Source organism: Macaca fascicularis, chromosome 20, assembly GCF_037993035.2.
Source record: "Macaca fascicularis isolate 582-1 chromosome 20, T2T-MFA8v1.1".
NCBI classification, from domain to species: domain Eukaryota; kingdom Metazoa; phylum Chordata; class Mammalia; order Primates; family Cercopithecidae; genus Macaca; species Macaca fascicularis.
In genome coordinates, this window is record NC_088394.1 from 68,902,955 (window position 1) to 68,919,183 (window position 16,229).

At 44.0% G+C, this 16,229-nt stretch overlaps 1 protein-coding gene across 41 annotated transcripts; it reads left to right on the plus strand.

Moving 5' to 3' along the window:
* The first annotated feature begins 905 nt into the window (after nt 1–905).
* Nucleotides 906–15,588, plus strand: ZNF23 (zinc finger protein 23). Of its 41 annotated transcripts, none has more exons than XM_015443048.3 (6): nt 906–1,492; nt 6,325–6,389; nt 7,004–7,053; nt 8,919–9,095; nt 9,788–9,904; nt 13,287–15,588. In XM_015443048.3, exons 4-6 carry the CDS (start codon nt 9,062–9,064, stop codon nt 15,077–15,079), a joined length of 1,944 nt encoding a protein of 647 aa, XP_015298534.2. In that variant the 5' UTR covers nt 906–1,492; nt 6,325–6,389; nt 7,004–7,053; nt 8,919–9,061; the 3' UTR covers nt 15,080–15,588. The 41 variants fall into 41 exon arrangements, with proteins under 41 accessions (XP_015298534.2, XP_065393338.1, XP_045237968.1 ...); XM_065537266.1 differs by having other exon boundaries at nt 9,788–9,895; nt 13,290–15,588; XM_045382033.2 differs by having other exon boundaries at nt 8,969–9,095.
* Nucleotides 15,589–16,229: the final 641 nt, after the last annotated feature.

Genomic DNA, 16,229 nt, shown 5'->3' on the forward strand with positions numbered 1-16,229 from the left:
GCCTTCCCCCAGAGCTCATTTTGGAATTTTATGGTAGGTATTTTGTTATATTTGGTGTCAGTGGTAACATTGCTGCTAGCGTTGTGGATGGGAGCCAGGATCCTGCAATGTACAGGACAGTCCTGCCCATTGAAAAAAATGTTCACACTTTCAAATGTCTTGAACATTCAGGTAGGTGAAAATTCTGTGTCTAAATTATCTGAATCTAAACCTGTTTTCTGGATAAACATGTATTTTTGCACAGTTTTAACATACACTGATGTTCCAGGAATGTAATTATTGTATAATCAAGAGACGATTGTCCTGTGTTTCATTCAGAACTTCACCAAAACGTGTTTGCCACTTTGGATCACAATTTTGTGATTTTTGAAACAATGTAAGTCACAGCTTTGTGGCTGTGGCATTCAGACAACGTCTATGTGTAAAGGCGACCACCTCATTAGGTCTCCTGCAGCAGCCAAGACCAAACACATTGAAGTATGTGACAGATGACGTTCCTCTTTTTTTTCTATTTCATTACACTTAAGGCATAACATTACTTTTTAATATGTAGGTGTGTATGTTATGTATGATTTTCTAGGCCATTATGTATGAGTATCAGGTCAGGAGAATAAGATGGACATTACAAACTATTTGTTAGCAAAAGGGGGCAGTGGGTGTGAGTGACAGCGCGCCATCCACTGGTCCAGTTCCAAGACTCCCACACGTGGCCGCACCTGCAGTTTCACCTCCCCGGGCTGGGTCCCTGCTTGGCTCTAATTCTTACCTGCCCCATTCCCCAGGGGTAACAGTCCGCGTGGGCCAGACCCGAGCTAGCCGCCCGGGATCCGGTCACAGCTGGCCGGGCGTGACCACCGCCGAGGCGGAGAGACCTTGCTCCTAGAGAGGCTCGGCCGCCTGGTGACGCACATCCGGCAGCGCCGGGGAGCAGCCCGCTGCGGAGGTGAGTGCAGGCCTCCGGGCGCCGTGGGCCGTGCCCTGTCCCACAGGCTCTGGGTCTGGCTGAGACGCACTCCCACCCTGGGTGCAGCTGGGTCTCCAGTGGCCTACGCTGCCAGGAGGCCCAGGCTGGGAGAGGGAGCAGGGCGGCGGCCCGGGGTGCTCTTCCGCGCTCCTCAACTCCAGCTTTGGTCTTTGTGGCTCAGTAGGTTGCGCCCATTTGAAGGGGAAACCCGTGTTGCTGTCCCAGCCACGAGGCCCCGAGCATTTAGCACTTGATCAGCTGGGGGAAGATGTGTCGGTGCAGCTAAAGGGTGGAATATTTGTGGGCATGAAGCGGCCCGAGGTGATACCACAAGTCGTTTGACATGTTGAGGTCTGGCAGGAACATTAACCTATGTGCATCCCAAGTATGGACCGTGTGCTCCCAGGCTCCTGACATAGGGTCAAGAATTAGGGCCGCGTGGGAGCGCAGAGCCCCTCCCAGTCACCCGGCAGCAGAAGCCCGGCTTTTGGAGGACACTGTCTCCTGGAGCAGTGTCGGCCCTAAAAGGTAACTCAGCCCTACTTCTCTCGGCTCTGGGGTGACAATGACCTGGGAATGACTTCTACAACGTAATTACGAGTTCACTCAGTTTTAGAATGTATTTAATAGTTTCAGAATCGCTAATTCACACCCCCATGAAAAGCAAATTTACTACCTAAAGTACAGTACTTGAATACAGGTCTTTTTGTCTTTAATCTTATGGTGTTTAGTCAAAATAATGTTTTCCAAAGTTGCTTACCCCTTTTCTTTCCTACCACTTAGGTGTGGTTATGTTCATTGTAGTATAGTTAGGCACATTGGCTGTTCTTTGTATTACATTTTGGGTCCTCACTTTCACCCTATCCTTGCTGGTTTATATATTTATTTAAAAAATATATTTATATGTTATATATAGTAATAAAAAGCATCCATGAACATACCACTCAATTAAGAAAGAGATGATTGCCAGTACTGCTGAATTTATCAATGTGTTCCTCCTCCTCAACCCAACTCCCAGCCTTCAACCCCTAGAGGTAACAGTTATCTTGAATTTTGTGTTAATTGTAGCCCTATTATTTTAAAAAATAAGTACATATGCATGTATCTGTAAGCAATGTACTTAATTTTTTTTTTTTGAGCTTCATATAAATGACACCATTGTGTGTATAAGTCATCTGGGACTCTCATAATTCAATGTTAAGTTCCCAAATTCTTTCTGTGTGTAGCTTCTGGGTAATGTTCCATTGTAAAAACTGTATGAAAATTTATTGGTGTATTTTCAGTGAACATGTGGGTTGTTTTCAGTGTTTTGTTATTAAAATGTGCTGATAACATTTTTGTACATACCTCCTATGTATGAGAGTTTCTCTAGGATGTAAATTTTTAAAATTAGGCACAAATGTTGAATTATGTTAAACACCTTTGGTATCTGTTTTGTTTTTTGTTTTTTTTTTGAGACAGAGTCTCACTCATCGCCCAGGCTGGAGTGCAGTGGCGTGATCTCGGCTCACTGCAAGTTCCGCCTCCCGGGTTCACACCATTCTCCTGCCTCAGCCTCCAGAGTAGCTGGGACTACAGGCGCCCACCACCACGCCCGGCTAATTTTTTGTATTTTTAGTAGAGATGGGGTTTCACCGTGTTAGCCAGGATGGTCTCGATCTCCTGACCTCGTGATCCGCCCTCCTTGGCCTCCCAAAGTGCTGGGATTACAGGCGTGAGCCACCGTGCCTGGCCTGGTATCTGTTGAGATGGACAGTGTGTTTATCTTTCTTTGATTTATTAATGTGAAAAATATACTAATTAATATCCTAACGTTGAGGTTTGTTTATCTTCGTGGGATAATCCTACTCACTCATGATGTATTTAATGAACTACTGGAGTCTATTCCTTGATAGAATTTTTGCATTAGAATTCATAAATGAGACTAGTCTATAGTTTTGTATCAGTATTGTGCTGGCACCATAAAAAGAATTGGGAAACTTACTTTGCTGTGCTCTGCTGCGGTTTACATAGTGTTAGAATTACTCATTTCCGAAACATTGAAAGGATTCGCTCATGACACATCTGAGCTCAGTGTTTTGTGAGAGTTAGTTCTTCACTGGCCATCTTGGTTTAATTAGGTAAAAGTAATCAAGGATTATGTAGAAAATCTGTATAATGTCATAACAGGAAGAAACCTGGAATCGTATTTTAAAAAAACTTTCCCCTTGGGAGGGAGCCAAGAGACCAAAGAATGCCTTGGACAAGTCCAGCTTGGCAAGTAGATGAGTTTATCAGGACTTACATACTTACTCCTGGATGGCAGCAGGACAGCTTTAGAGACCTGTGCTGCCCCTCGTCTCTAAGTACTTTTAAGAGAATTTTCTGGCTCTCTGTCTACTGCATTTAAACGATGAGACTTTTCTTGGTAGGTTCTCAATACTTTCTAGGATGTTTACGATCTTGCAGACACCTGCTCCTCTGCTGAGCCCCATGGTCTTGACTCACTGCCTGGCCTTCAAGGTTCAGGCAGCGGGTATACACCCTTGACTAGCTGAGTGGGGTATCTATCGCACACTACATATGTAACTGGTAGAGTTGGTTTATCTAAAAATAGAGTTGTATATTCTCCCATCACAGAATAAGTTTTCTCTTTAAACACCAGGTAATATATATTTTTAAAGGGACACGAGTCATAAAAAAATCCTGAAAAATGTGTAAAGTAGAAGTTGGTAGATTGAATTATATAACCAGCATGCAATAAAGCCAGAACTTATAAACAGAAGAAATTAGCAACAGCAAATGATCCTAAGCAATTACTAGGTCAGAGACAAAACAGAATTGCTGACTGACTATAAAACAGTAATTAGAACATGAAATATAAAAACGTCTGGAATGTGGCAAATAGTGTATCCTGAGGAAAATTTGTGGCCTTGTAGGCTTTAATTGCCAAACAGGAAAGAATGAAAATAAATGAATAAGTCAATAGGAAAAAAGCCTTTTGTAGTCTAAGCTTCCCCAAAAGCAGAACTTGGAACAAAGATTTGTATGTAGGAGTTTATTTAGGAATGTGGTCGCAGGGGCAGAGTGAAAGACAAGGGGAGTGAAACAGAGATGGGAGAACTGGTACGAGGATGCATTGGTATGCTCGGCCCTCAACAGGCTCTGCCTTGCAGGGCCTTTGAGGAGCCTTGGAGTCTTAAGGCCGCCCCGCTGGGGGATCGACGGGGAAAACATTTATCCATTGGTTTCTCTCCGCCATTGGTCAAGGGGGTCCCACAGGTGTTTACGCATCTGCACTTCAGGGCCTAGCAGGTGTCCACAGGTGTCCCACATAGGACACCAGAGAAGCCCCAGGGCAGGAACCAGGTATAGGTGATGTAGGTGCTTGTGAAGGTTCCGGTAGGTTGCAGCTTCACAAAGCTGACTAAGGCCTCTGTAGAACTGGACTAAGGATGAGATAAGAGGATTGGAGTGGTGCTTACACTGCCCCTTACAGAGTTGAAGGAAGAAACTAAGACAGCAGAATTAGTGAATTTAAAACAAATACAAGAAAGTAGTGTTGCTCAGCTAGAAAAGCTGGTTCTTTGAAAACAAAAGGAAACCACATTAAAATAAGTAAACCACTGGTCAGCCTAACTGTATTAGTCTGCTTGGGCTGCCATAACAAAATACCATAGACTGGGTGGCTTCACCAACATACTTACTTCTCACAGTCCTGGAGACTGGAAGTCCAGGATCAAGGTGCCAGCTGATTTTGGCTCCTGTCAGGGCTGTCTTCCTGGCTCATAGATAGTAGCCCTCTCATTGTGTCCTCACATGGGGGAGGTAGGGGGTGAGTGGGTACGTGGGCTCTGGGTCTCTTCTTCTTCTTGTAAAGGCACCAGCCCTATTGGACCTCATTTAACCTTAGGACCTTTAGTCCCACCCTTAGGACCTCATTTATCCTTATTACATCCTCACAGGCCCCGTCTCCAAGTACAGTCACTTGTCTCATGAAGCTAGAGCTTCAACATATGAATTTGGCAGGGACATAAATGTTTAGTCTCTAACTCTAACCCTGGGAAAAAGGTCTAGAAAGCACATATATTCAAAAGAAGAAGTGGGAAAAGCAAACTGGCTCTGGATATGGAGGAAATGGAAATGCAACTCTGTACTTGTAAAGTTGAAATCCTGGAAGAAATGGATGATACTTTTTAGGAAAATGTAATTTCAAGAATGACTTTAAGGGCAGTAGAAGTCAGAAAATCACCAGTCCATGTGTTTTTGAATACAGTGAACAAGAGGTGCTGGGTCACGGGACTGGCTGCTACAGTGATCTCTCTCAGGAGCTGAGGCAGAAGTGCAGGCCTTGGCTCATTCACTATCAGAAGACTGGAAAATATGGGAAACAGCCTGGTCCCTTACTTCCAGCTCAGCTTCCTAAGGACAGCCTGTGCTGTCCTGAGGAGGACTGACCTCCCAAGACCTCTCCAGAGGTGTTAGGATTCTTGAAGCCATTCAGAGCTCTGAGGAAATGGGGCAGGATACTGGGGGCAGCTTTCCTCTTCTCCAGATGCTGCCTCCCTGAGGCTTGACTCCCCAGACCTGTGTACTGGGGCTGCAGCCCAGCCAGCCCAGCTTTTCCTGCTGTGATACTGAAGATGATACTTGTTTTGAGAAAGAGAAATAAGTCAAAGATCTTGGTATTGTCCTATTTCTTGAACTGAATTGTTGATACATGACTCTTTGCTTTATTTTTAGGTTCTGCCTACATTTTATTGTATTTATTTTTATTTTTTATTTTTTTGAGACAGTGTCTCACTCTCATCACCCAGGCTGGAGTGCAGTGGTGTGATCTTGGCTCACTGCAGCCTTGACCTCCTGGGCTCAAGTGATCCTCCTACCTCATACTCCCGAATAGCTGGGACCACGGGCACGTGCCACCACTCCTGGCTAATTTTTGTATTTTTTGTAGAGACAGAGTTTTGCCACGTGTCCAGGCTGGTCTTGAACTGAGCTCAATTGATCCACCCGCCTTGGCCTCTCAAAGTGTTGGGATTATAGGCACGAGCCACCGTGCCCAGCAGGTTTTATATGCACTCTTATTATTATTATTTTTAAATTTTTGTTTATTTTTTAATTTTATATATACACTTTTCTGTGTGTGTGATATGTATCAGAATTGTAAAGTCCTAGGGTTCCTGGCAGTGAATTTCAGTGTCATAGCCTGGAGTCCTAGGCACTGAGCCAGTGAACAGATCACTCCCTTCTTGGGCAGCTCCTGTTCACACTCTTATTTGGATGCAAGCTGCCTGTGTCTTGCATTTTCTGTGAGGGGCTGTGTTGCTCTGGTAGGGGTGGCTTGCCTCACACTTGTTTCTCGTTGTGTTTCTCCTTAGCTCCAGTCCTTCTCTGAGAGGGGGACCAGGGGATGGCAGCCATGCACCTGACAGCCTGGTCCCAGGTGAGCTGTTGGTCCTTCAGCTCTTCTTCTGGGCAGTTTCAGATTGAAAAACATTGAGAAGGGGAGCTGGTGAGCCTCGGGATGACAGCTGCTTCCACCTGCTGGACTGCAACTTACGGGAAAGAGGTGTTGTGCGGGGTGGGTGGCAAAGACCAGGACAGTAGCGAGTGGAGGCAGCGGGAGAGTGAGCAGGAGAGCAGGAGGGTGGTGGTCTTCTGCACACTGAGGGTCTCTGCTCCTCTCTACAGGAGCACCTCCAGCATAGGGCTCTGGGTGAATGGGGACATGGAAGCTGCCCCTGTGGGATGTTCTGTGCCGGAGTGTGAGTGGAGGACAGTCACAGAGGATTGGACTATCTGTGGTGGGGATGTAGGGAAGAGGAATAGCAGGACCTGATCAGAGAAGGATGGCTGTGCCTCTTAATTCAGGGATAAGAGAAGGTCACAGGGAGTGGAGTCAAGGGAGGGGAAAGAGAGTCACATGGGATGAAATGTCTCATTGTCCTTGTGAAGCTTTCAAAGCTTAGCATGCAGACTTTAGGTATCTGAGAAGAACTTTCCACCCTGTCCTGCAGAAAAATAAACCTGCAAACCAAATTTTCCATACACTTTCAGGGACTTCACGGATCCCCTGAAGCTCATCCATGGACTTCCATGGACTACAGGTTGGGAACAATCATAGCCACAGTCACACTAGTTGTATTGTTGGAGGCTTACTATGCTCCAGGTGACATGCTAAGCCCTTTGTATGGCCGTTTGCTCCTGACAGCCGCCCTCTGTGATAAGTGCTGTGTTGTACTCTTTCCACCTAAAAAGAAAAGGCAAAAGGGGAGTAGAGTAACTTGCCCAGGATCACAGAGTTATTAAGTGATTCAGAACTGCTCAGCCATAAGGCAGCTGTGGAACCAGTGATGTTAACTTGGTCAGGTTTGTGATGTGTATGGAATAACTGGTAAGGAAGATTCAAAAACACGGTGACCACTTCACAAAGAAGAATCCCACTGGTCCCGTGACATGGGCTTCATCAAGGAAAGCCATCATTAAAGAGGGATCCGATTCAAGTAATGCTTAAGAGAAAAATCACGGCCCGGTGCGGTGGCCCACGCCTGTAATCCCAGTGCTTTGCGAGGCTGAGACGGGTGGATCACTTGAGGTTAGGAGTTCAAGACCAGCCTAGCCAACATAGTGAAACGCTGTCTCTGCTAAAAATAGAAAAATTAGCTGGGTGTGGTGGTGCATGCCTATAGTCCCAGCTACTCAGGAGGCTGAGGCAGGAGAATCGCTTGAGCCTGGGAGGCAGAGATTGCAGTGAGCTGAGGTCACGCCACTGCACTTCAGCCTGGGTGACAGAGTGAGACTCCATCTCAAAGAAAAAAAAAAATCTTTCAGACATAGAGAGTCAAAGGATTCATGATAATAAGGAAGGCGGGAAGTCAAGAACAATTTCCAGGTTTCTGGCTGGGGTTTCTTGTATGGATGATTCTGACCCCATCTGAGGTGTAAATTCAGAAGGAAGTGCCAACTTACTGGGGTTGTGGTGGCAGCACACAGTGAAGACATTATATTTTGTGCACAGAAGTTACTTGTTGAAGGTCACACAAAGAAGACTCACAGAAACACCTAGAGGTTGGACTAGAATTGCTGTTGGGTGGAGGTCAGTAGACTCCAGGAAGACACATCCTGGCAGAGAACAGTTGAGCAGCAGATCCCTGCCAGTGAGTCCCTGTGGTTATTAGAGCAGGTTGAGGTGGGCAGAGGGTGAGCCTGCCAGAGGCTGCAGCTGCCCAGGAGGGGTGGTTGGGCCTGAGAACGACACGCAGCATCCCTGAGTGGTGAAGCTTGTGCCAACCACATAGCTTAGTGATGCAAAGGGAGAGTAGCCGGCCAGTGGGAAGGCTGATCTCCCTGCTTTCCCAAATGTTCTTGGAGACAGTGAAGCTTTCGGAGAAGCTGGAAAGGATGAGACTTGAATAGGAGAGGGAAAGGAAAATTCTGGCTTTCCAGGAAGACCCCGCAGCCTGGGCAGCATGGAGCATCCGTGGCTGGAGGTGCTCAAGCAGAGGCTGCACAGCCCCTTGTTAGGGGGTGTGTGAGGGGAATCCGGTGGGGCTGAATGAGACAGAAGCCGTGGCTGATCTTTGGGGGTGGCTTGAGCTGTGAGGATGAAGGCGATGGGTGGGTAGCGGAACAGGGCTGAGGTTAGGCGCAGGGGAGCCAAGACCTCAGGGGAGTGGTGTGGGAACTGCTGGTGTATCTGCCCCGAGTTTGCCGAGAGGGAGCAGCTTATCTAAAAGAGTGGAGTTGGCTTTAGAGAATTTGCTTATAGAAATTTTTTTTCTTTCAGCCTGTCTTATGTTACTTCTTATTTGTGTGAAAAATGGCATGAGGTTTCCCTGCTGTGGGAGAAGTTGGATACTCTGTAGTTTACTTTCTCGATGTTTTTTCTGAGATGTTTCCCTTGTTGTTAATGTTTTGTGCTCTCACAAGCACCCTCCCCAAGCCCTTATACTGCCCTCTGCCCCTCACTTAGGGCCTGAGCCATGGAATTGGCCCTAGGGCAGCAGGAACCTGTTGTTTCAGAAGTTGGTGACCTTTGAGGACGTGGCTGTGTACTTCACCCAGGCGGAATGGGATGGTCTGTCCCCTGCACAGAGGACCCTGTACAGGGATGTGATGCTGGAGAATTATGGGAATGTGGCCTCCCTGGGTAAGTCCTCTCTCTCCTGGGAATCTGGACTCTGCCAATTGGGGTTTCTGGCTTGCTTCTCCCTTACAGGTTACTGGGGGGATCTCTGGTAATCCTTTACTGAGTGAGAACCCCAGAGCTGTTCCTAATTTCCTAGACTAAGAGGTTACTGGCAGGGGCAAACACCAAGCTTTTTGTAGGCCTATATAGGACTTTGCTTGGAACTGGTATGTACTGTTGATCCAACACATGAAAGCTATATTTTGGAAACACTGGAATCCAGGGACTTCCTGTTCCATAGTGGCATCTTCAGTTCCCCCCTCATCTTACCTATCTTGAGTCTTTTCAAGGATCTCAGTGTACTCTGGATATTTCAGGCCAAGGTCGAAAAGTGGTATCCCTTTGGGCAGAATCTCCCTGCTTGCCCTGCATGAGGTCTCCTAGGCCTACAGTCTGGGCCCTTCCCAGGCACTCCCACACTTTCCCAAGCCTTCACTCCCAACCCCCACACTTGCCTCCCAAAGCCTTAGACGTCTCCAAGGTCTCTGTAGTCCTTCCTAAGCCCCATAGTACTTTCCTATAGTCCTGAGGCTTGGGACCTCCTGGGGTTCTTACCTTCTCTCCCTACTGCTGAGACAATCTGAGAAGAGGCTTAGGAATTTATCTGTGGGAGATTATTCATCTGTCTCTCCTATTTACCTCTCCCAAACCAGGATTTCCACTTCTCAAACCTGCTGTGATCTCACAACTGGAGGGAGGAGGTGAGCTGGGGGGCCCATCTCCACTGGCTGCAGGAACAGGCCTCTGGGGCCTCCGGACTGGTAAGGAAGGTACATATTTCCCATTCTGTTGGAATTTAGCACTTTAGGCATAAAGCCAACTTCAGCAACATATAAGCATACTATGTTTATTGGCCGGTCATACAGAGTAAAGTTTAAGTACATTTTGATGATTCATAGAGATAGGTAGTCCTTATCTGTCTTCAAAGTTTGTTGTGTCTAATTCCAAGAACAGATCTTTTTTCAAACCCTTCATTCTGACTCTTTTCAGTTCTTAATTTTAGAATCCTGCCTTTCTCAGACAAAATTAATGGACTCAGTAATTTGGGGGTTCCTTGGCATTTCTAAGCATTGTTCACATAGTGTGGAGGATACAGAATTAACAGCCTTTTCACACAGACAGAAGTGGTTAAAAGCACAGTCTTTAGAGGAGACTTTTCTGAAGTCCAGTCCCAACTGTGTTGCTTCCTAATTTGTGTGACTTTGAGTGGGTTATTTGAGTGTTCTCATCTCTGAAAATGGGTTAATAATAAAAGAAGGTAATAGTACTAGTCTTGTGGGTTGAGGATTAAATGAGATAACACATATCAAGTGCCTAGCTTATAGTGCATGCTCAGTTCAGTATTTTTATTTTGGTGTTGGGGAAGACAGCTGTACACAGAGAAGGTAATGTGGAAGGGAGGAAGTGCTCTTGATTTTTGCTTCTTAAATGTGAATGTGTAAATGAATCCTGAGGTCTTACAGATATGCAGTATGTGTGGAGTCTGCATTTCTATGAAGTTCCCTAGTGATGTGGCGATGCCAGTACTTCTGGTTACCAGACCACACTTGAAGGAGCAGGGCTCCAATTGGTGCCAACAGAGTAGCTGCCAAATGACTTCTCATTCCCCCGAGGTCACCTGTTATTTCTTGCATTTAGGGTCTGTGAGATTCTCTTGCATTTTTCAGTGAGTCTTCACTTTTCTTAGATGGTTTCTGTGGGTTTTTATTCCCTTTGATCATTCTATCAGATGATACCTGACCAAGGAAGGCATGCTTTGGAAATGGAGAATTTGCCATATAATGGGCTTGACAAATACAGGAAAAAAAGTGATATTGTGAGGTCCTTAATCAAAGGACCCTGTATTTTGTCCTGTAGGCAGCTGACTGTCCTGAAGTCTTTGACTTTTCCAGGAAGCCCATCATGATCCTAGCTGGGGATAGAAACATTAATGTAGTCAATGTGTGTGGGTTAACTGGGATGAGGAATCAAACAGGCTCTAGGCAGGCAGAAGGGAGGGCAAAGGGCATGAGGCCCATGGCAGCAGTGTTGACTTCTTTTTAAAAATCTTCAGAAGCCCACTCAGTGATACCTGTTTAAGACTCGTTTGCTGGAACTGTGTCAAATGGCCATCCTCACTGCAAGAGAGGAAAATGAAAACAAGGAGAGAGATTTCACCTATGATATTGAGAATAATTAAATTATATTCAGTGTTGGTGAGAATGCAGCAAAACAGGAGTAGACTTCTGGAGAGGATGACTAGACATCTGATAGAATAGATGTCTTAGTCAGTTTGGGCTACGATAACAGACTGCCATAGATCGGATGGCTTATAAACAACAGAAATTTATTTCATATAGTTCTAGAGGCTAAGAAGTCCAAGATCAAGGTGCAGGCAGGTTCCTTCTGGCAAGGGCCTGCTTCCTGGCTAATAGACAGCCATCTTCTCACAGTATCCTCACATGGTGGCAAGAAAGGGAGCTCTCTGGGATCTTTTTTAAGGTCATTAATCCCATTCATGAGGGTTCTGCCATAGCCCAACCTCCTAATACAATCACATCAGGGGTTAGGATTTCAGAGTATGCATTTGTGGGGAGGACAAACATTCAGTCTATAGCAACAGATGAGTATTATTTTTTTAGTTGGGAAGAGACCAATATTATTTAGAAAGTGCTTTCTGGGGAATCCAGGCAATTGGAGGGGCTTATTGAGAGCAATTATGAAATATTGGGGCAGGAGGCATATTACGTATGGTTGAGGAGTGATGAAAGATGAAAAAATATGAGGCAGCATTTTGGGACTCAGCTTTTGAGAAAGTTGGAAACAAATGCAGAGATCAGTAGTTCTAGTTGTAAAGACTATTGGTATTATGAAAAGACTTTTAGGGTATGATCAAGTTTAGGATTGGAGGAAGAAGTGAAAGGAAAAGGCAAGGTTAATGCAGTATTAACCTTGGAGGAATAGGAAGAAATGGGATGAAATGGCCCTTAAATAGAGCCTGTCTAAAGTAGAAATGAAGTTGAAGGAGGAATTTTGGAAAGCCCACAGTTAACATTCTAAGGAAAGAAACAAAATTATTTCCATTTTGCTCCCTGGTGCTGCTGACTTTTGTCATCCCCCAAGTTGCCACATCCTGTTGGATCCTGTGCCTTTTCCTTCTTCAGCATTTTCTTTTTTTTTTTTTTTTTTTTTTTTTTTTAGGTAAGGACTGAGTGCCATAGGAACAACTAAGAAGAAACTGCAGGGTGTAGAAAAGCATGGTGTGATTAAAGAATGCTGATCTGGTGGACAAGACCTAGAATTTTATTCCACTGCTGTCACTGTTTTTTTTTTTGTTTTTTTTTTGGGGGGGGGATGGAGTCTCGCTCTGTCGCCCAAACTGGAGTGCAATGGCATGAACTTGGCTCTCTGCAACCTCTGTCTCCTGGGTTCGAGCAATTCTCCTGCCTCAGCCTCCTGAGTAGCTGGGACTATAGGTGTGTGCCACCATGCCCGGCTAATTTTTTGTGTTTTAGTAGAGACAGGGTTTCACTGTGTTGCCCAGGCTGGTTGCAAACTCCCAAGCTCAGGCAATCCACCTGCCTCAGCCTCCCAAAGTGTTGGGATTACAGGCGTGAGCTACCGTGCCCAGCTGTCACTTTTAACCTTCATGTGATTGGTTATGTTCTCTACAGTGGCCTTGCTTTAGGCACAGTGAGACTGGTGATTTTTTTTTTTTTTTTAATCATTACTTTCATTGCTTTATAATATTGACACCGACTCAACGATACAGAAAGTGTATAAAGTGGGGAAGCAAGTCCACCAAACTTCCTATGCTAGTTTGTTTAGTTTCTTATGGATTCTTCTAGAAGTTTTCTAGATATGTACAAGTATATATATCTGCCTTTTATATTTTTCTTTACACAGATGAAAATCTATTCTATATACCGGTTTTTCAACTTGTATTTTCATTTGATTGTATCTTTGATGTCTTTTTATGTCAGCATGTATGGATTTATTGCATTCTTTTACTAGTTACATATTAGTTATTCCACCTTACGGAGAAACCCTAGGTTTTTTGAACTAGTCTGATGATTTTAAGGAGCCCCCGATTATTATGGTCTTTTATAGCACAGTTCTCTTCTTTTTTCTAACATGGTTCTTACATGACATTTTATGTTTTGTTTTTTATAGTAGATATTCAGACTGACAATGATTTGACAAAGGAAATGTATGAAGGAAAAGAGAATGTATCATTTGAACTTCAAAGGGACTTTTCCCAGGAAACAGACTTTTCAGAAGCCTGTCTTCTAGAGAAACAACAGGAAGTCTACTCAACAGGAAATACAAAGAAGGAGAAGAGCAACAGCATTAATGGAACAGTGAAAGATGAGACAAGCCCCATGGAGGAGTGTTTTTTTAGTCAAAGTTCTAACTCATATCAGTGTCATACCATCAGGGGAGAGCAGCCCTCTGGGTGTACAGGATTGGGGAAAGCCATCAGCTTTGATACAAAACTCGTTAAGCATGAAATAATTAATTCTGAGGAAAGACCTTTCAAATGTGAAGAATTAGTGGAGCCCTTTAGGTGTGACTCTCAACTTAATCAACATCAAGAAAACAACACTGAGGAAAAGGCTTATCAGTGTTCGGAGTGTGGCAAAGCTTTCAGCATTAATGAGAAATTAATTTGGCATCGAAGACTTCACAGTGGGGAGAAACCCTTCAAATGTGTGGAGTGTGGGAAAAGCTTCAGCTACAGTTCCCATTATATCACACATCAGACAATCCACAGTGGGGAGAAGCCCTATCAGTGTAAGGTGTGTGGGAAGGCCTTCAGTGTTAATGGAAGTCTAAGTAGGCATCAGAGAATCCATACGGGAGAAAAGCCCTATCAGTGCAAGGAGTGTGGAAATGGCTTCAGCTGTAGTTCTGCATATATTACACATCAGAGAGTCCACACTGGGGAGAAACCTTACGAGTGTAATGACTGTGGGAAAGCTTTCAATGTTAATGCAAAATTAATTCAGCATCAGAGAATCCACACTGGAGAGAAGCCTTATGAATGTAATGAATGTGGAAAAGGCTTCAGGTGCAGCTCCCAGCTTAGGCAGCATCAGAGCATCCACACAGGAGAAAAGCCCTATCAGTGTAAAGAGTGTGGAAAAGGCTTCAATAATAATACAAAACTCATTCAGCATCAGAGAATCCACACAGGTGAGAAACCCTATGAATGCACTGAATGTGGAAAAGCCTTCAGTGTCAAAGGGAAGTTAATCCAACACCAGAGAATTCACACAGGCGAGAAACCCTATGAGTGTAATGAATGTGGGAAAGCCTTCAGGTGTAACTCCCAATTTCGGCAGCATCTGAGAATTCACACTGGGGAGAAGCCCTATGAGTGTAATGAGTGTGGAAAGGCCTTCAGCGTTAATGGGAAACTAATGCGGCATCAGAGAATTCACACTGGGGAGAAACCTTTTGAATGTAATGAATGTGGGAGATGCTTTACTTCTAAAAGAAACCTACTTGATCATCACCGAATCCATACTGGAGAAAAGCCCTATCAATGTAAGGAATGTGGGAAAGCCTTCAGTATCAATGCCAAACTAACTAGGCATCAGAGGATACATACTGGGGAGAAACCTTTCAAATGTATGGAATGTGAGAAAGCGTTCAGCTGTAGTTCTAACTACATTGTGCATCAGAGAATTCACACTGGAGAGAAACCCTTTCAGTGTAAGGAGTGTGGAAAAGCCTTCCATGTTAATGCCCATTTAATTCGGCATCAGAGAAGCCACACTGGGGAGAAACCCTTCAGATGTGTGGAATGTGGCAAAGGCTTCAGCTTTAGTTCTGACTACATTATACATCAGACAGTCCACACTTGGAAGAAACCCTATATGTGTAGTGTGTGTGGGAAAGCATTCAGGTTTAGCTTCCAGCTCAGTCAGCATCAGAGTGTCCACAGTGAAGGAAAATCCTAATAATGAGAAAGATGTAGAAAACTCTCAAGATTAATGCCAAAATGGATCAAGTATCATCAGATTCGCCCATTGAAAAACCCCCAAGAGGGAAAGAGTATGGCAGAGACTTCATATGGAAACAGTTTTTATTCTGTTCAATTTTTAATCAGGAAAGGATGACCACTTAAAGAGAAACATCCAAGAATAAATAGCTTTGTTTTGTACTAACAGGAATTAGAAAATATAATGAAGGAAAAGATTTCATTCCCAGCAGCATCAAGAAAAGTAGATTTTCTAGAAATAAACAGTTATGGAAGACTTGTATGGAGAAATTTAAGTCTTCACTGAGAGCCACTTTAGAAAGGAAATTTGAATAAATGGAGAGAGAGAGAAGCCTTGTTGTTGGATAGGAAAACCCATACTAAAGATACTCACTCTACCTGCATTAATTTATTTGTTTAATTTTTGACAACAAGCATGTATTACTTTTGAAAAGATGAAAAATAAAGATTTATTTAAAAAAGGAAAAAGATATGAGTACATTTTTAATTTTCATGTATTGAGAAAACCTTTCTAAGCATTAGATGAAAGTCAGAAACTAGCCACAGGGTATGTCCTGATAAATTGACTACTGAAAACTAAATATTCATATATGTTTTTGTTTTAAAGTTTAAAAGATAAAGCACAAAATGTGGAAATAGTTTTGTAAAATTTGTGATATAAAAGTATAGTATTTGGGCATGGTGGCTCAGATCTGTAATCTCAGTGCTTTGGGAGTCTGAGATGGGAAGATTGCTTGAGGCCATGAGTTCCAGATCTGTATGGGCAACATAGCAAGATCCCATCACTACAAAAAATAAAAAAAGTTAGCCAGGCATGGTGGTGTGTGCCTGCAGTCCTTGCTGCTTGGGAGGCTGAGGCAGGAGGATCACCTGAATCCAGGAATTTAAGGCTGCAGTGAACTATGACCACCACTGCACTACAGCCTTGGTGGCAGTAAGACTCTGTCTCTTAAAACATTAATATCTAAAGATAAGTAATTTAGACACTGATACAAACAGGCAGCTTTTAAACAGATATTAAAAGACTTAAAGTAAGAAGAGAGACTCAGTCTTGGTAGTACTCTAAGGAGTGAAAATTAGTAAGTTTTTTGCATATTACATTGTTATAT